At 45.8% G+C, this 20,233-nt stretch overlaps 1 protein-coding gene across 1 annotated transcript in view; it reads left to right on the forward strand.

The window, feature by feature from the left end:
- Positions 1 to 18,378: 18,378 nt before the first annotated feature.
- DNAJC8 (DnaJ heat shock protein family (Hsp40) member C8) overlaps positions 18,379 to 20,233 on the forward strand; it is a 43,425-nt gene continuing 41,570 nt past the window's right edge. Inside the window, exon 1 of the mRNA XM_040424325.1 lies at positions 18,379 to 18,529. Within this exon, the coding sequence (XP_040280259.1) occupies positions 18,461 to 18,529 (69 nt within the window). The 5' untranslated portion in view covers positions 18,379 to 18,460. The remainder of the gene's footprint in view (positions 18,530 to 20,233) is intronic.

The following is a 20,233-nucleotide window of genomic DNA, read 5'->3' on the forward strand; positions in this document are numbered from 1 at the left end:
AGTTAGTATGGGCCATAATCCTGAGGCAAGAGGCTGGTAAACAGGCCTCTCCAAAACCCAGTGGCGAGGTTGGTTTCGCCACAAATCTCCCCCTCCCAGGGAAGACTAACCAGATACCTGACCTCACGGTCAGTACCTGAGTTAGTCTGGCAGTCCAACCACAACCCAATACTGGACCTGTTGAATCTTGGGGCCTGGCTCTGTTTTGTATGTCCCCAGCTGTTGAGTGGGCATCTGCGACTCCTTGCTTCTTTGTGGTTCTCTAGCTTGGAGCTGTAGGTACTTGGTGGGCAGAGGCCGACTGCGCTCTGCCCAGATGCCAGCTCTTCCGCTGGGGTAGCCTGTGGGAAGTCCGGCTCGGGAGAAGAGGATAGGGGAGGGCAGAGGCCAGAGGCCAGCGGCGCTCTGCCCTGATGCCAGTGCTTCTGCTGGAGAGGGGTCAGTGGGGTTTAAAGCCTTACCCACTACACTCAGTATTGGGCTGGGAGAGAGCTGTGGAGGGGGGCTATCACTTACCCCCTCCTCTGGATACCCCATCTGCCGCTGGGTAGTGAGACCGGCTGTCTCCACTACCAGTGATTCTGGTTGTTGCAGAGATGAGGGACCGACAATCTCCTCTCCCTGTACTCCCAGTGGCAGTTGGGGATCTGGGCCGCCTGCCCAGCCACCCTGTTGGGACGGTGGAGTGACTACGGTCCCATCTCCACCTGCCGACTGGGGTTCCTCCCAGTACCAGTCTATGAAGTCCCCTACTTCCACAGTTGGTGAGGAAGTAGGGGATACCTCAGCTGTGACTTGCCAGGGGTAGGGCTGCAGGTCTGGGCCTGGTATCCAACTGTCTTGTATCTTGCACTGGGCTTGAATGGAGCGAAACAACTGTTGATAATCTTGCTCCAGCTCCCACTCCCTTTGGACCAGAAAGGTCAGATCTGCCCTCACCCCACTAGTTGTAGGCCAATTGTGCAAGTCCCACCTGTAGTCAGTAATGTCCCAAAATCTAGACTCTTCTGTGCTCCCAAAGTCAATGTCTTCAAAAGACTCCCACAATAACCCAGGGCAATTATATTCCTCACCTTCGGGCTTGGCGTACTCCTCCATCCATGGAGACTGTCGTACTGTGTCCCACCATAGTGCTTGGTAAGCGTCATCCAGCCAGGTTTCCTGCCATACCAGTGTCTCAAGCTCTGACACCCACTCCGTCAATGGTTGCTCTTCCAGTAGAGGTAGTCGCAGCGCCAATCGCATTCGCAATCTCTGCTCCTCACTGGGAAGACTCTCACCCCTCCGACGCTGCACGTCCTCCAGGGCCTGGTGCCATACGCCTTTCCGCTCTGCATCCCTGTAATTCGGGTGATCTTCCTCATGGAATGCTGTGCAGGAACCAACGGCATCCATATTGCTGTAGCCAGGGGCGCTGTACGGATACTAGCGTTGCCCTCAATATACTCCACGAACGGTGTCTCCGAGCTGCTTCTCCTCACACTAGGACGCCATCCCACTGCTTGCCACCAATGTAACGGAACGCCTAGCACCCCGACCGGGTACCTCCGTCGATAGATGCTCCTTGTGCTTCCAGAGGACTCAAAGCACTCCACTCGACACCGTCAGCACTGCAGACCCCACGAACCGCCGCAGCTTGATGGAGGTCTCGCCGTCCTCCACCCACGCTGGACCCAAGACTGGGCTTCAGCTTCCAGTGGGTGAACCTCTCCTAAATCCAGAGACAGGAACCAGGAGCAAGCTCTTACAAGAGCTTATACTCAGGGGAGTATTGTGATATAGCAATCCCCAAGAGTGTAGTTATTCCATCCCCCAAACATGAGCCAAGACTTCATGAAGGTATAAAACAGGAACTGACTGTACTTCACGTACAGCCTCTTTTATTCACAAACCAAAAACATAGTACTGCCCACAGGTGTTTGAAATACAACCAATCAGTAATTTACAACACATACAATGTAAGTACAGCAACCAATCGTTCATGCCCCCAGAGGACCAGAAGGGAGACTGCGACACAGGACAGATACAACATATCCCCACAATGCATCATGGTTTCCTCCTCTCTGTCCCGGAGACAACCGGGGAGCAATCCAATTATCTCTCAGGACAAAGGGAAATCGCCAATACACATGTGGATACAACAGGACAGACATCACCATTTAAACACACAATGGCACAATAGAAACACACCCAGCATATTCCTCCCAAGCTGACAAGTTACACTTATTATAAATTGTTACAACTTTGTGAGTTTACATTGTCCATCCATTTAACTTACATCAATGTAAACAGTATAACTTGGGGACAAACCTATCCAAAATTCACTTGAATAGGTTCAGGGGTTTAAAAGTTAGTATGGGCCATAATCCTGAGGCAAGAGGCTGGTAAACAGGCCTCTCCAAAACCCAGTGGCGAGGTTGGTTTCGCCACAGTGACAGTGCAAAAAATACCTCCTTGTAATGCCCCCAGTTGAGCTAATGTCCCCATGATGTGCTCCTCTCCCCCCTTCCTCCTAGTGCCCCCATAATGTATCAGTATAAAATGCCCCATATATAGTGCACCAGTAGATGCTCTCAGTGTCCCCCATAATTTGCAATTATAAAATACCCCTTCTTAGTGCCCCCTGTAGATGACCCCATAGTACTCCTCTCCCCCACAGTACCCACCATAATGTGTCCCAGTATAAAACGCTACTGTACAGAGCCCCCCATATAAAATACCCCTTCTTTGTGGCCTCCGTAGATGCCCCTATAGTTTCCACCAATAATGTGCCAGTAAAAAGTGCCCCCAATAATGTGCCAGTAATAAGTGCCCCCATAGATGCCCCCCAATAATGTGCCAGTAAAATGTGCCCCCATAGATGCCCCCCATCATGTGCCAGTAACAAGAGGGCCCCCCCATCATGTGCCAGTAACAAGAGGCCCCCCATCATGTGTTAGTAACAAGAGCCCCCCCATCATGTGCCAGTAACAAGAGCCAGTAAGAGCCAGTATGATGCCCCCCATCATATGCCAGTAACAAGAGGGCCCCCCCGATCATGTGCCAGTAACAAGAGCCCCCCCCCATCATGTGCCAGTAACAAAAAGGCCCCCCTATCATGTGCCAGTAAAAGTATTTTAATACATATTTAAAAAAAATTGCAATTGCGGGCTGCTGCTGGGCCTATTTTCATGCAGGGGCCTGGAGCTGCAGCTCCATCCGCCCCTACGTTAATCCGGCCAGGCCTATACCATCTCCAGATGCTGTAGTCATTACACCTGTCTGGTTCTATGGTCCTCCATCTCCAGACGCTGTAGCCATTACAGTGCACCATGCAGCCATATTTCTCCAGGCATATTTCTCCAGTAGCCACTGCACCTGCCTGGTTCTAGTGTGCACCAAGCAGCCATATTGCTTCCTTCATAGGTAGAGTACCTGTACCATCTCCAGATGCTGTAGTCATTACACCTGTCTGGTTCTATGGTGCACCATGCAGCCCTATTTCTCCCTTGCCAGGTGAAGTATAGATGCCATCTTCAAATAACGATCCTTCCTCATGACAAAAGTGAATACTCATACTCTGGTTTAAGTAGATATGGCTACTAATTACTAGGTGGACATAGCATAAAATGCTCCCACACATTCATTCAGTAATACAATTAATTTGTACAAAAATGAATTGTATTACTGAACGAATGTGTGGGCGTATTTTATGCTAACTATGTCCACCTGGTAATTAGTAGCCATGTCTACTTAAACCAGAGTTTGAGTATTCACTTTTGTCATGAGGAAGGATCGTTATTAGTTGATCCGAAACGAGTAGATGTGATTGTACTGTCGGTTTTTACTGCACAAGAAGAATAAAGGCTGTCACTATTTTGAATCTGGACATCTGGATCTTTTCTTTGTTATTTATGGACTCCTGCGCATGGTTCCCGGCGCAGTCCGTGCTTCCCGTGTGTATTTAAGCCACTACTTATTTTTCTTGTTACGTCTGTCCTGCAGGGTACGAAGCATTGCGAACACCAGCCGCTACTGCAGATTTCGGGTCATCGATGGACATTCTCTCTGATATGGCTGTGACAGGACTAGTAAGCGCCACACACCTACCTGGTGGGTGGAATGTTCTGTTGGTAGCTGGTTTCTACATGCCAGTGTAGTCTCTCCCGGCTTCCCCTGGCGACTTCTGCATTCTTTCGGACTTTTGGATTTCTGAACTTTCTTTTACAAAATCCAGGGTGCTGTACTTGCCCCTTATGGGATAGTGTTATACAGATTGCTAGTCACTACACTTGGGAGGGTTGGTTAACCATGGCCAATGTTTTTTCTCCTAGGGTGGATACATTTAATTTTTTATTGATATTCTGGCTATTGTTATCCTCAGGTGGTCCAGTTCTGTGGACCCTTCTTGAGCGTCTGACTGGGTAATCCTGCTTGGAGTCCCTGCCCCAATGATTCTTACACCATCTAGCTGGCTGGTTCCCTCTGGGGAAGCTACTCAAGGCATCTCTGACCGCACATGCTATCAATGACAGCTGCTTCTTTGGGTCCGGTTTGGTTCTTTTCCCTGCTGGGTCCCCATAGGTGTGTTGCCCTCTTGAGATTCTAACCTCTCTTCCCGTTCCCCTAGGTCAAGTACCTGGTATCTGGGAGTTTATTGCTATGATTTGCAATTTACATTGTATTGGTCACTTTTGAGATGGAGCTTTCCCTAGTTTTGAGAACTTTTCCTCCTTAAGCTGTTTGGAGTCCTCTCCCTTTACTCCAATATCTCTCAGACAAGTGTGTTTCCGCTTGTATTACCAGGGCCTGCTACTGGTTTCCTTTTTAGTGAGACTTCATGTGGCCAGGGATATCTCTGGTATTACATTTTACAGCGATATTTTGCTAGTTTTTCAGAGGCTTGATCGTCGCCTGCTTTTTATGGGAAGCAGGTCTTTATGTTCTCTTCTCCTGGCCATTACCTAGGACCCCCTCCTCCTCCAGGGGTTGGCTAATTTCTCTAGCAGGATGGAGTTTCCACCTTCTCATAAGGTGTTTCTCTTGTCCCACCTGCCTTGCTGTGGAAGGAGGCTTGCTCCCTTCCCATGGTGAGTACTTGCTATGATTCCTCTCAATCGTTTAGCCTCCAGTGCTTACTTGTTACCTCTCTACTCTGGCCTTTACATGGGTTGGCCACGGACAGACCGTGTTTTTTGGTCTGAGACAATTTAGAGTGTTTCCTTGCTGGGTCCTCTTACTGGTCGGGTCCCTTTGCTTCCAGGTCTTCTGAATCACCTTCCTTTTGCTGAGGCACAGGGTCTTTTAGCCTGTTTCCAGGAAGTTTTTTTTCTTGGTTAAGGACTGCTTCCTTCCTTTTTCCAGGCACCCTCATAGTCTATTTTTTCTTTTTGGGACTGTCCTCTTATGAATTCTCCTCCTTGAGCATCCTTCTATATGCAGAGCGCTAGGTGTTTACCAACAGACGTTGCTGTGCTGCTCTCCTGTTTCTTCAGGGAGAGCCCAGGTTTTTCCTGATCCTTCCTTGAGCTCTCTAGTGCGCACTTGTTCTGTTCTTGCTCCTAGTGCAGGACATCCAGCCCTGCTCCCTATCCTCTAGCGCTTTATTTTTCCCACCTTGGGTGGAGCTGGGTGCTTACCTTTGTTGCTTCTTGCAGGCCTTGTTTCCCAGGCACTGGTCTTTGGGATCCTGACGGTCGCCCATATTTTTCCTTTTCTTTGGAACCATTTCAGGCTTTCTTTGGAACCATTTCATGCTATGGCCTCTCCTGGTCCGGTTAGGTCACAGGGTTCTCCAGCACCTGTGCATCCAACTTTTTGCATATTTTCTTCCCACCCTCGGGGACTTCTTTTGGACGTCCCATGGTGCTGTGTCCTACAATGACATAAACGAGAAAACTAGATTTTTGTACTTACCGTAAAATCCCTTTCTCATTCAATTCATTGGGGGACACAGATCCCACCCTTTGTTTTGACTTCTTTTCCTGTCACCGGGCTGCTGTTCTTGTTTCCTTTCCTGGTCCAGGACATGTTGGTTCTTCTTCTCCTACTGCTATTGGTACAAACTGATTAGCCTAGTGGCTGTGGAGAAGGTATAGCCCACCTAGGCGGAGCCAACCTTTTTAATATCTAGTGTCGCCTCCCAGTGGTAGCTGGGCATATACCCATGGTGCTGTGTCCCCCAATGAATTGAACGAGAAAGGGATTTTAAGTACAAAAATCAAATTTTTTCATGCATTCTCCCATTAGATGGGAATCCTGGACATGTAACCAGACTTTTATAGTATATATTGTATGTATAATACGCCATAAGTACAGTATTTCAGTTGGTAATACCCCTTTAACTTTTTATTTTCGGCCCTTGGGATTCCTTCACTCTGGCAATGTGGCCCCCCAACCAGAAAAAGTTGTGCACCCCTGCCTTAGCCTGTATGAGCTGGTCCCTACCGCTTGGCACTGTGCATCTCCAAGTAGGAGTGAGTTCCTTCAGCTGCAAATCCACCAAGTCTGGCATGTCTGCTTGGCGGAGTCCTGGTCCGCCAAGATCACACCATAAACGGAAGAGACTGGTTTCCAAAGGTTAACCCCTTGTACCACGGTTTCAACAGCTCCACATTTCAGGGTTATAATCTCTTTTTCAAACTGTGTACCACACACATGCCGTAACTGGAAGTAATGGTAGAGACTTGACTATGGCAAGTTAAATTACTGTATTCAAACTAGTGTAAGAATGGAAAAGCCCCCGTCATATAGCTGGGTAACATATTTCAGCCCATGTTGTGGGCGAAATTCAAAATCGGGCAAATATTGCAGCTCGGGGTGAATGGGGTTATGCCATTGTGGGAGGTAAGGAGACCTTGAGCAGGCATATCCACAAAAGCGGTCCAACTTGCTACTGTAGCAGTCATATTTTCAGGATTTCCTTAGTATTGAGCAGGTGATATAATTAGTGTTAATGCATCTGGACTTACCACAGGTATTCATTCTTTTGGATATTCCCAAATCATGACTGGCAGGTGGGCCCTGAGGATTAGATTTGAGAAACACTGGTTTAGTCCACAAGAAAGGGGATAAAAGCCTGTCGATGGCAGTAAAATGGGAGTTAGGAAGTTTAAGGGAGATACTGTGTATAAATAAAGAAGTTTGGACAGTAGTACCATTTTAAATATATTAATGTGCCCCATGAAGGATAGAGGCAAGTATGCCCTTGCCAACAGCTTGGGGGTAATATGCTCCATGGCAGGAACTACAGTACAGACCAAAAGTTTGGACACACCTTCTCATTCAAAGAGTTTTCTTTATTTCCATGACTATGAAAATTGTAGATTCACACTGAAGGCATCAAAACTATGAATTAACACATGTGGAATTATATACATAACAAACAAGTGTGAAACAACTGAAAATATGTCATATTCTAGGTTCTTCAAAGTAGCCACCTTTTGCTTTGATTACTGCTTTGCACACTCTTGGCATTTTCTTGATGAGCTTCAAGAGGTAGTCCCCTGAAATGGTTTTCACTTCACAGGTGTGCCCTGTCAGGTTTAATAAGTGGGATTTATTGCCTTATAAATGGGGTTGGGACCATCAGTTGCGTTAAAGAGAAGTCAGGTGGATACACAGCTGATAGTCCTACTGAATAGACTGTTAGAATTTGTATTATGGCAAGAAAAGAGCAGCTAAGTAAAGAAAAACTAGTGGCCATTATTACTTTCAGAAATGAAGGTCAGTCAGTCAGCCGAAAAATTGGGAAAACTTTGAAAGTAAGGGCTATTTGACAATGAAGGAGAGTGATGGGGTGCTGCGCCAGATGACCTGGCCTCCACAGTCACCGGACCTGAACCCAATCGAGATGGTTTGGGGTGAGCTGGACCGCAGAGTGAAGGCAAAAGGGCCAACAAGTGCTAAGCATCTCTGGGAACTCCTTCAAGACTGTTGGAAGACCATTTCAGGGGACTACCTCTTGAAGCTCATCAAGAGAATGCCAAGAGTGTGCAAAGGAGTAATCCAAGCAAAAGGTGGCTACTTTGAAGAACCTAGAATATGACATATTTTCAGTTGTTTCACACTTGTTTGTTATGTATATAATTCCACATGTGTTAATTCATAGTTTTGATGCCTTCATAGTCATGAAAATAAAGAAAACTCTTTGAATGAGGTGTGTCCAAACTTTTGGTCTGTACTGTACATTAAGCTGGATAAACATACCCACGTTTCTATGTACCACCATTCCTAAATATGTGAAAGTTTCAACCACTAACAGTTGAGATCTAGGGGTCAAACTATTCAAGGCAGGTGCATCCACTAGGCACAAACTGGATTTTGCACAGTTAACCTTCAAGCCAGAGTGCCTACCATAACTCTCAACTGTACCCAGAAGTGCCTGTAGGGATTTCTCAGTGTCCAATAAGTACATTACCATGTCATCCGTGTAAAACGACAAATTTTCAGTGATACCAGGCACATGCCATCCTTCTGTCAGGGAACTGTTATTAATCAGGACAGAGAGGGGTTCCATGACTAAAGCAAAAAGCAGAAGCACCAATGGACCCTAGAATCGTAGCTTTTTAAAAAGAGGAAGGTAATCCTTGATGCTCATATGCATATTCAAACATACTTTTAAACAGGTAAGCGCACCCTCAACTTGAACCATTCAACCTGGAAGCAGTCCGGGGGTGTTCCCCAGAGTCAGAGAACCAAGAGCCTGGTTGTGGGGCTGTGATGCTTAGTACAAACTATCTCGACAGGGTCGGAAGGACAATTAATAATATTCTTTATTTATATAGCGCCAACATATTCCGCAGCGCTTTACAATCAGGATGTTCAAGTACAAACCGAGTCATAAATAACATAGCAGCAAACAGGTCAACAATCAAATAAAGAGGAATAAGGGCCCTGCTCGCAAGACCTTACAATCTGTGAGGAGATGGGGGTGAGACAAAAGATAAGTGCTTGTTTTGTACAATGGTCCAGCCATCTTAACACAATAGATACAGTATATGGCTACATGAGCCAGTCACCAGGGAATATCTGTAGTGCTTCTGAGTGCATGAGGTGTGGTGGATACTGACGGATCAGGTTCAGAAGAATAATTCAGAAGAGGGTTCCGCTGAATTAAGGAGAGATATATCAGGGGATTCGAGAGGGTAACCTAACCTAACCTGTTTTTAGGGGCACCTAAAACTGTGGATGTTATACATCAACCTAATTGCTTGAGATAGGGTTTATTATTTTTAACCCCTCCATCACTATTTTACTAAGCATTCTGTATTAAGAATGCTATTACCGTATTTTTCACCCTATAAGACGCATTTCCCCCCCCCCCCCAAAAGTGCATCTTATGGGGCGAATGCTGCCGTTTACACTGATACACAGTGGCTGGCGTGTGTATCAGCGAGGAGGGGCTGGGGGCCGGGGGCCGGCATTTAGTTTTGTAATGGCAGCGGGGCCCGGTGCAGTCACTGTATTCTATTTCACCGGGCCCCGCTCACTGTACTAATCGTAACTTTTAACTATAGAATATGTTCGATCCAGCAGCCTGTACTTACGACCGCAGGAGGCTTGGCGGGCGGGCACTGGCAGCGTAACTTCCTACGTCACGTGCCTGCTCTGCCCACTTTATGAATGAAGCAGGCGGCGCGGGCACATGATGTAGTTAGTTATGCTATGCCTGCTATGGTCGTAAGTACAGGCTGCTGGATCGAACATATTCTATAGTTAAACATTGCCTGCAGTTACCTTAAAAAATCGAGCATTTTCCCGCAATGCACCCGCATCTTGTTCAGCCCGCACACGCGACGCCCGTGTGAAAAAGACCTAAGTGCAATGATAAATCTGGCTTATAGTTTGCAACTTTTTAATGCCATTTTTCAGAAACAAGGGAAATGATAAATCTCCCCCTCTATTCATGGCTTAAAGGGTTTCTGTCACCCCAATTTTCGCTATTAAACAGGCTGACATTATAGATGTGAAAATGTCACCTGAATTTAACTCTGCATTTCTTTTATTTAAGTATGCCCCTGTTTTCGTGTAATTTTAACTTTTATTATATACAAATGAGCCTCTAGGTTGCACCTGGTCCTAGAGGCTCCGTTCGCCCACCTCATTTCCACGCCCATCTGTCTTTATTGACAGGGCCAGGCCAGCGTTGGTTCTCCTGCTGGCCCCGTCTGCCGTGTAAATCTTGCGCCTGCGCCGTCCCGTTCAGTATTCGGCACAAGCGCAGTGAGAATGCAGCTGTCATTTAACCCCATAAGACCGGGCTTATTTTTAATTTCGCATTTTGATTTTTCCTCCACACGTTCCAATAGCCAAACCTTTTATTTTTTCATTAACATAGTCATATGATGGCTTATTTTTTGCGGGGCAAGATGCATTTTTAATGGCACCATGTCTTGTGTGGAAAAGGGGAAAAACAGGAGAAATTCTTTGTGGGGTAAAATTGAAAAAAGAAACCCCCAAATTCTGCCAAGGTTTTTGGGGTTTTGGCATCACGGCATTTGTTGTGTGCTAAAAAAGACATGATGTCCTTGTTATGCAGGTCAATACGATTACGGTAATACCAAACTTGTAAAGTTTTTATTTTGTTGTATTACTTTAAAAAAAAAAATATAATAATTTTTTAAAAAATAGATATTTTCTTTGCACCACCAATGCAGCCATAACTTTTTTTTGTATTTTGAGCTGTATGAGGGATTGGTTTTTGCAGAATGAACTGTAGTGTTTACTGGTGCCATTTTTCTGGTGAATTGTGTGTTTTTCATTTTATTTCTCTTACAGCATTCACTGCACAGGAATTTTTTCAAATATTTTAATAGTTCAGACATTTTCAGATGTGGCGATACCAATGTTTATTTTTTTTATTGTTTATATATTTTATATATAAAATTGGGTAAGGGGTTGCTTTAAACTTTTAATATATATATTTTTTATGTTTTATGTAATAACTATTAGCGCCTTTAGGGGGCTAGAACTTGGGATCTTTTGATCCCTTGTCCTAGTCACCCTAAGGCCTCTTTCACACGGCCGTGCCCGTGCTGCGGTCCGCAATGCACGGGCACCAACCGTGGGGCAGCAGCATGCAGATCGCGGACCCATTCCCTTAAATGGGGTCCACGATCCATCTGTTCCGCAAAAAGATAGAACAAGTTCTATATTTTTGCGGAACACCACGGAAGCACTCCGGAATGGGTCCGTATCTGTGATGCAGAATGCACACGGCTGGTGACCCATGTATTGCGAAACCATCGTATGCGGCCAGCAATACGGTCACGGAACTAATACGTTTGTGTGAAAGAGGCCTAATAGAGATCTATTAGGCCCCTTTCAGACTAGCAGGTGTCACGCTGCGGATTTGCAGTGCAGCACCCGGGCTGAACTTCCAGCACTGTCGGGGTTGCATAGTATCATATTGATTTATGATACTATGTAACCCTTAGGCTGGGTTCACACCTGAGCGTATTCGGTATGCGCTTTTTAGAGGCGTTTTTATCGGGCGTTTTTGAGGTGTATTTTGGGGCGTTTTTGTATTTTGGAAATGCGCGTAATACGCGCGTTTGTGTGATTGACCACAGAGGCATCCAATGAAAAACTGCCATGTCTACACTTGAGGTGTCTAATGAAAGAGACTTCCTGCGGAGCTATTTCCTGTGTGTTTTCCTGTGTGAGTAGAGTGTGGTAAGTTGGCTGGAGGACTACGTAGCGAGACGCCGGCAGTGTCCCGCGCCGCTCAATCCTCGCCTAACTAACGAAAGACACAAACGAAAGATAAGAACTGAAAGGGAGGTAAGAAGATTTGTTCCACAAAAATACATATGTCATTGGCATGGGACTGCAACAAATGTAATATTCGCCTTATCGCATCATTGCACAATATTATGTGAAACAAAGTTGCTATTTGAGATACACTATATAGCAGAAGCCCGAATACAGATTTTCATTTGTATGTCTACACACCATAATTGGAGTCTATTAGTTGCAGAGCACTTTATCACTGTGCAATTATATAGACACCTCAACATCTATTGTGGAAATAAGGAACCATTCCCACCTACGAATATCCGTGGACTTTTTGAGCTTTTATGACAATTGTATTTTATTATATTTTAACTATATTGTACACGTGTTCACCTAAGTATTATTGCGGTTTAATTAAATTTTATTCAAGACCTAATGAAGTGTGCTCACCCATAATTTTGGTTTTCTAATTAATTATTCATCACTAGAGGGTGGGTGTCCCTCTATCTTGGTTTTCGTAGCACCTTATCCACAATTTTGCCTAGAGTGAGCCACCGCCCTTAAGTATAGAGTGTGGAACAGTCTATAATAACCATGGATCTCTGCAAAAGACGGCAAACAGCAGCAATAGTATCAGCAGTGCTTATTATGCGTTTGAGGAGAAGGAGACTGAACAGGCGACAGTTCTGGGTCCATCCAGTGATTGCGAACCATGAGATCTCCCTCATTCCACGTGAGCGGGCACCAATCTGCATTCGTGTGGTGGTGGTGCTGTGCCCCAGGTTGGTGGAGGGATAACCATAGGACGAATGTGTTCATGGCTGCCATGTGTCGTGAAGGTGTTGCATGGGTGTTTGTGGGTATGTTTGAGGCGTGTGTATGTGCATGGGTGGTGCATGTAGAGGCGCAGTAGTCTGATGTGTGGTACCATAAGGTGGAATGAAGGAGTCAATACAGCGTGTGATTGCTTCCTGTACTTCAGTCTGTCGATTCCTGGGCACCCTTTTCATTTTGTCCTCCAAGCTCAGGAGGAAATGGGCCTCGTACGAGAGTCTGGGGGCCGGATGGGCAATGGCATCCAGGCAATCAATCAGCCGGTCCTCTTCTCGTTCCGGCCTCTTTCTCCGTGATCTGGGATTGGCCCTACCACTGGTTGGTTCCTGGGCAGGTGGGGCAGTAGGTCTGGGGGGATTTGGTGGCGGTGTACTTGCGGGCCCAGTAGAGACGCAGGCGTCACTTTCCCTGGTGGCCTCCTCATCTTCCTCATCCTGCCTCTCTGTAGCCTTCCAGCTACTGTCAGTGCTGTAAAAAAGTAAAGTATATATAAGTACGTGCAATATATGATTATGAATTAATGTACTGTCACACATAACCCTCACAAACATTCGTAGTGAATTGACCTACCTACGCATTTCTGTGCAGGGCACTAGAAAAGCCAATTGCTCAGAGTGAACGTAGCTTGATGGGGCCATTGCAGCAGCTCCGCTTCTGTACTCCCGCTCCTTGCGTCGGTGCCGCATGAAGGCATCCTTGAGGCTCTTCCATTTTGATTTCAGGGCATTGACTGTTGAAAAAAGATATAAATATCAACTAATGTAATTTATCTTTCCTTTTCCATATCTTAGGTATTTAGCAACTGGACAGTCATTGGTCAGTCTGCACTATGCCTTCATGATTGGTAAATCGACAGCAAGCGACATCATCCGGGAAACATGCAGTGCCATATGGGATGTCCTTTATGCTGTTGTGATGTCCAAACCAAACAAGGATGAGTGGCAGAAAATTGCCCACACATTTTACCAAACATGCAATTTTCCTAATTGTGTGGGGGCGCTAGACGGAAAGCATATCCGCGTGATAAAACCCAAGAGGAGTGGCAGTAGATTTTTTAATTATAAGAAATACTTTTCCGTTGTACTTTTTGCCGTATCTGATGCCAACTACTGCTTCAGATACATAGATGTTGGATCATATGGAAGCAGCTCAGACTGCAGTATTCGCTCATTCAGATTTTGGACGAATGTTGAGTACCAATGCTCTGGACCTTCCGGGGAACACCAAGCTGCTTGGCACCGCTGATCCGGCCATGCCTTTCGTATTTGTAGGTGACGAGGCATTTGCTCTGGGTGAGCATCTTATGAGACCCTACTCAAGCCGAGGACTGTGCCTTGAGAAAAGGGTCTTTAATTATAGACTAACCAGAGCTCGCAGGGTGGTGGAGTGTGCATTTGGCATACTGTCAAACAAATGGCGCTTTCTGCATTCTCCAATCAACCTGAAATTGGAGAACGCCATCTCTGCGGTTAAGGCAGTTTGTTGCCTTCACAATTTTGTACGACAAAGGGATGGATTCAATTTTGCGGATTCATTGGTGCATTCCATGGAGAGTACAAATTGCATCGGCGTCCGTGGTACCACACATGGAGCCACCATAAGGGACAAGTTTGCGGCCTATTTCATATCACCGGAGAGGGAGGTGCCATGGCAATTGCAAGCGATACAAGCTTAAAGGGCTTCTGTCACCCCACTAAACTCATTTTTTTTTTTTGTGTACTTACACTCACCTAAAGAATTTTTAGGAACACCATACTAATACGGTGTTGGACCCCCTTTTGCCTTCAGAACTGCCTTAATTCTACGTGGCATTGATTCAACAAGGTGCTGATAGCATTCTTTAGAAATGTTGGCCCATATTGATAGGATAGCATCTTGCAGTTGATGGAGATTTGAGGGATGCACATCCAGGGCACGAAGCTCCCGTTCCACCACATCCCAAAGATGCTCTATTGGGTTGAGATCTGGTGACTGTGGGGGCCATTTTAGTACAGTGAACTCATTGTCATGTTCAAGAAACCATTTTTCCAGTCTTCAACAGTCCAATTTTGGTGAGCTTGTGCAAATTGTAGCCTCTTTTTCCTATTTGTAGTGGAGATGAGTGGTACCCGGTGGGGTCTTCTGCTGTTGTAGCCCATCCGCCTCAAGGTTGTGCGTGTTGTGGCTTCACAAATGCTTTGCTGCATACCTCGGTTGTAATGAGTGGTTATTTCAGTCAACGTTGCTCTTCTATCAGCTTGAATCAGTCGGCCCATTCTCCTCTGACCTCTAGCATCCACAAGGCATTTTCGCCCACAGGACTGCCGCATACTGGATGTTTTTCCCTTTTCACACCATTCTTTGTAAACCCTAGAAATGGTTGTGCGTGAAAATCCCAGTAACTGAGCAGATTGTGAAATACTCAGACCGGCCCGTCTGGCACCAACAACCATGCCACGCTCAAAATTGCTTAAATCACCTTTCTTTCCCAATCTGACATTCAGTTTGGAGTTCAGGAGATTGTCTTGACCAGGACCACCCCCCTAAATGCATTGAAGCAACTGCCATGTGATTGGTTGACTAGATAATTGCATTAATGAGAAATAGAACAGGTGTTCCTAATAATTCTTTAGGTGAGTGTATAATCCCTATCCTGCGATATATCTATACATTATGTTATTAATCATTTTCGTTCAGTAGATATGTCAAAAAACGTACTTTAATAATATGCTAATTACCTGTCTACCAGCAAGTAGGGCGTCTACTTGCTGGTAGCAGCCGCAAAAAAACGCCCCCTCCTCCTGTTGATTGACAGGGCCAGCTACGATCTCCTCCTCCGACTGGCCCTGTCAGCATTTCAAAAATCGCGCGCCTGTGTTGATTCGGCGCAGGCGCTCTGAGAGAAGGAGGATCGCTTCCTCAGCACTCCCTCAGTGCGCCTGCGCCGATGACGTCTTCTCTTTCGCGTTTTTAAATAGGAAACAAGCAAACGCCCATTTAGACGCGTTCCCGCTGAAGTCTATGGGCGGGAACGCGCGACAATACGCCCCAAAGAAGCTCCTGTACTTCTTGAGGCGTAGGGCGTTTTACAGCGCGTTCCTATGCGCTGTAAAACGCTCAGGTGAGAACCATGCCCATATGGAATCATTGGTTTTTGCCTGTTGAGCGTTTTACAGCGCGTAGGAACGCGCTGTAAAACGCTCAGGTGTGAACCCAGCCTTAGAGATCTGGAATGTACTGGATAACACTGACAATGCTGTCAGTGTTAGGCCTCATGCACACGGCCGTTCTTTTGGGCCGCATCCGAGCCGCTGTTTTTGCGGCTTGGATGCGGACACATTTACTTCAATGGGGCCGCATCCGTTGCTCCACAAAAAAAATATAACCTGTCCTATTCTTGTCCGTGTTTTGCAGACGAGAATAGGCAGTTATATTAATGGCTGTCCGTGCCGCTCCGCAAATTTCGGAACACACACAGACGCCATCCGTGTTTTGCAGATCCGCAATTTGCGGACCGCAAAACACACAACAGTCGTGTGCATGAGGCCTTATTTAATACATTCCAGACCTCTAAGGGTTACATAGCATCATAAATCAATATAATACTATGCAACCCCGGCAGTGCTGGAAGTTCAGGCTGGGTGCTGCGCTGCGAGTCCGCAGCGAGACAGTCGATCATCTGAAAGGGGCCTTCACACATGACAGATTTTGTGGCAGAAAATTCCACAACTGAAAATAAGTTTGAATTTGAATGGGGCAGCAAGCATATGGATTTCTGCAAGCCTCGTTAAGCCCCTTTCACACAAGCGAGTTTTCTGCGCGGGTGCAATGTGTGAAGTGAACGCATAGCACCCACACTGAATCCTGACCCATTCATTTCAATGGGTTTGTGCAAGAGTGTTTATTTTCACGCATCATTTCTGCGTTGCGTGCGAATCTCAGCATGTTCTATATTCAGAATTTTTCACGCAGCCCTGACCCCATAGAAGTGAATGGGGCTTCAGTGAAAAACGTATTGCATCCGGATCCAATCCAGATGCAATGCGTTTTTCACTGATGGTTGCTAAGAAATGTTGTTTGTATATCTTCAGGTTTTAAAAAAAAAAAAAAATCAAAACTGATTGCACCTGCGTGGAAAAAACTGAAACACTGAACGCAATTGCAGACAAAACTGATTGAATTTGCTTGCAAAATGGTGCAATTTTCACTGAACGCATCCAGACACAATCCAAATCGTTTGTGTGAAAGAGACCTTAAGGTGAATGGAACTGATTTTCAGACGCAGAATTTTCTGACACAAAAACTGCAGTGTATGAAGGCACCCTTAGGGCTCATGCACACGATCGTATGTATTTTGCGGTCCGCAAAAAATACAGATGACATCTGTGTCTATTCCCTATTTTGTGGAATTAAACAGCTGGCCCCTAATAGACCAGTCCTATCCTTCTCCGTAATGCAGACAATAATAGGACATGTTCTATTTTTTTGGCAGAACAGAAATATGGACATACGGAAACGGAATGCATATGGAGTACCTTCAGTTTTGTTTTTTTTGCTGACCCATTGAAATGAATGAATGAATGGTTCTGTATACAGTCCGCAAAAAATAGGGAACGGACGCGGAAAGAAGATGAGTTCGGCTGGGTATAGCCAATTGTGTCTCAATTGCGGGGACACTGATTGGAAGGAAGAGGGCGCCGCATACCTCCCAGATTTTGCAATCGCTGCATCTGAGGGGTTAAATGACAGGGTTTGGCTGAATCGCTGTTTCCTCTCATTGCGGCTGGGTGCCTGCTGTACTATACAGCCAGCGCCTGCCACGTATCGAGTGGGCTCACCACAGCATACAATTGCAGGGGCGTTAATAGTTCAAATCAATTAGTTGAGCAGTGATGGCCAGTTCGCCGGCGAACACATGCGGGCAGCCATCTTAACTCACAAGTCCGGCGATGCACAGGTAAATCCTTACCTGTGCCGGTCTGAAACAAATGCGGTCACTGGGAGCAGGCAGCTCCGAGAACAGCCCGATGCCTGCATGTGTTCGCGGGCGAACTGGCCATCACTGTAGTTGAGCTTCAAAAAGTTGCAGTGTAGCCCAGGCCAAAGCGTCCATATTTACCATCTGTACAGCTGGTAAATTGGGAACAAATAGGCCATCTCCAAACTGTGTGGGGCAGCCCTGCGCATTTTGGATCTCGGAGACTCGGACACCCTGAATTTCCAAGGACTGTCTGAAAAATCTTAACAGTTGGCAACTATGCACTGTACTTTGAAAAAAAAATAATATAATTGATATGTCATAGCGACATATGAAAGGTCCAGGTGGGGGTGTGAGAAGTGAGATTATTGTAGAAATCTATGGCTCCATTTTGATTCCATCTCATGCAGTGAACAGAGGGTGCGCTTCTCTCCTCCTTCTAGCCATGGCAGGGCACTGATCAAAAGTTTTAATACATCTCTCCGACTTTTCAAAATGCAGGAACACTTTATGAAAGTATTTTTTTTAAATTGTCAGCCAACCCCTTTAAAGATACCAATGCTCTGCCTGACTGCGGCAGGAGGGACATTTCAATGGCGCTCCATTACTAGTTATCATTATGGACCTCTAGAGCTCATTGTGGAGAGTCCTTACACTACAAGAGTTATGGTAAAGCGCCATCTAGTGGTGGAGATGAAGGCAGCGCTTGGCTCATCCACCGTTTAGAGGGCCGTTCTCTTGCCACATAATAATGGAATTGGAGACAGCCGCCCCCGGTGATGGCAGGCTGCCCTCCTTCCCGCAGAGCTCCTACAGCCACCGCCATCACCACAGTAAACACCGGAACACGGAGAAGGCGGGTGACCCGGAAATGAAGGGACTGCCCGCCGTCTGCACTCACAGGAAATATTTCCAGGGCGCCGTGATCACGCGAGAGTTGTCCTCGGCGCTAAAATGGCGGCACCTGGGACCGGTGGACCGTCTGGAGCGGTGGATGATGCGTTTTCCAAGTATTACAACGAGGTGACGTAATTACCGTGTTAGCACGGGGAGTGTGGTGTGAACAGGCGGGAGAGGGGTCTTGTATTCGGGAAGGAGCGATTCTCTGCGGTGACCATGACTACCTGGACATAGCATCTGCTGGTTCTTCCTATAAAGCCTCGAGCCTCATATCGTATGAGGAGCCTCCATGTTCTGCCCAGCTATTTAGTGTCTATTGGGCTTCTGTATGGACAGTGGGTGCTGGGTGACAGGTGCCATCCTGTACTGGGAAGCGGCACAGCGCTATTCAAGTCTATGGGAAGGACTGCCATGCTGGGTACATGGCTCAGCGCTGAGGCTTCTTCATCTCCAGGATTGTTGAACTCCTAGAGGTTGGATTCCCATTGAATAGTGCCGCCATATCCTAGTGATATACCGGTATGTCACTTTAGTAGATGGGAGAATCCCTTTAGTGTTTGCTAGAATTCTGTACCCAGTATAAAGAAGAGGGCATGTAGTGTGGCATGAAGATGAGTGCCTCCTGCTATGGCACAGCATCTCTCAATGAAAGCAGCCTTTTAATAAACTTGGCGCCTTTTTCTGCGACTGAAAATATTTGTATTGCTACCTGTTCTGTAAAAAAAATTTTTTTGCCCTTTAAATATCACATATGCAAGTGGTAGACCAATAATTTGCCAGCCGCGAGATCGCGCTATGTTCCCAGCCACTATTGCCCACTTTGACCCAGAATCTTTAGTGTGGGATGGGAATCGGTTTGCCTGTGCGTTCCTGTGTAACCGATATCAAGCCCCTCATAGGACTTAGAATCCCCACATATTCAAACACCCACATAATGTAAAGTCATCATTTATTGATGCAATTTAATACAATACTCAATGAAAAACATGATTGATACATTTTTTTTTTTTTTTTGCAGCAATACATGAAGTGCCATGACAAAACTATTCTCCCCGTAGATACACCCGGCTATATGTTAGGTATATCTCACAGGGGTGTATAATCTAATCAGTCATATCCTGCCCATGGTATTGAAAAAACACAATAAAAGAAGGCAACCCAAACTATTGCAAGAAACCAAGTCACAATGATCTATCCCAATTGGGCAAAAGGTTACTACATGTGTAATACAATCCTATAAAGGTAACGTAGATGGTTATAAAGGCATGGATATCACATACAGACCGCGGACAGAACACTGTGTGCGGTCTGCTTCCGTATGTCCGTTCTGTGGCATCCGCTAAAATATAGAGCATATCCTAGTCTTGTCCATTTTACGGATATAGAGGGCAAAACATTCTGTTCTGCAAAATGAGGGAGGCACACGGCCGGTATTCGTGTTTTGCGGATCCGCCATTTGCAGACCGCAAAACTGGCTACAGTCGTGTGCATGAGCCCTAACTATGTAATAGGTTCTGCACGTCCAAGTATTTCAGACATTGTTTTGCTGTCACACATTGTAACTTTATTCAGGTGGTAAAATTTATTGCATCTATTTATTAAAAAATGCAAAAAAAAAAGTTTAAAAATGGTCTTTTTCCTATTTTTAACTGCAATATTTAACGTATATACAGAAATACTGTTCAATACTTTTTATCAGAAACATATTTTCATATCTTTATTTTGGCTGCGCTTTCTAAAACGTTTTTTTTTTTTTTTTTTGTTGGCTGTCATCAGTATTCAGACCCCACAGTTTATTTTTTATTTTTTTTGCAGCAATTAACCCCT

The sequence above is a fragment of the Bufo bufo genome, chromosome 3, assembly GCF_905171765.1.
Source record: "Bufo bufo chromosome 3, aBufBuf1.1, whole genome shotgun sequence".
Taxonomy (NCBI): Eukaryota; Metazoa; Chordata; class Amphibia; order Anura; family Bufonidae; genus Bufo; species Bufo bufo.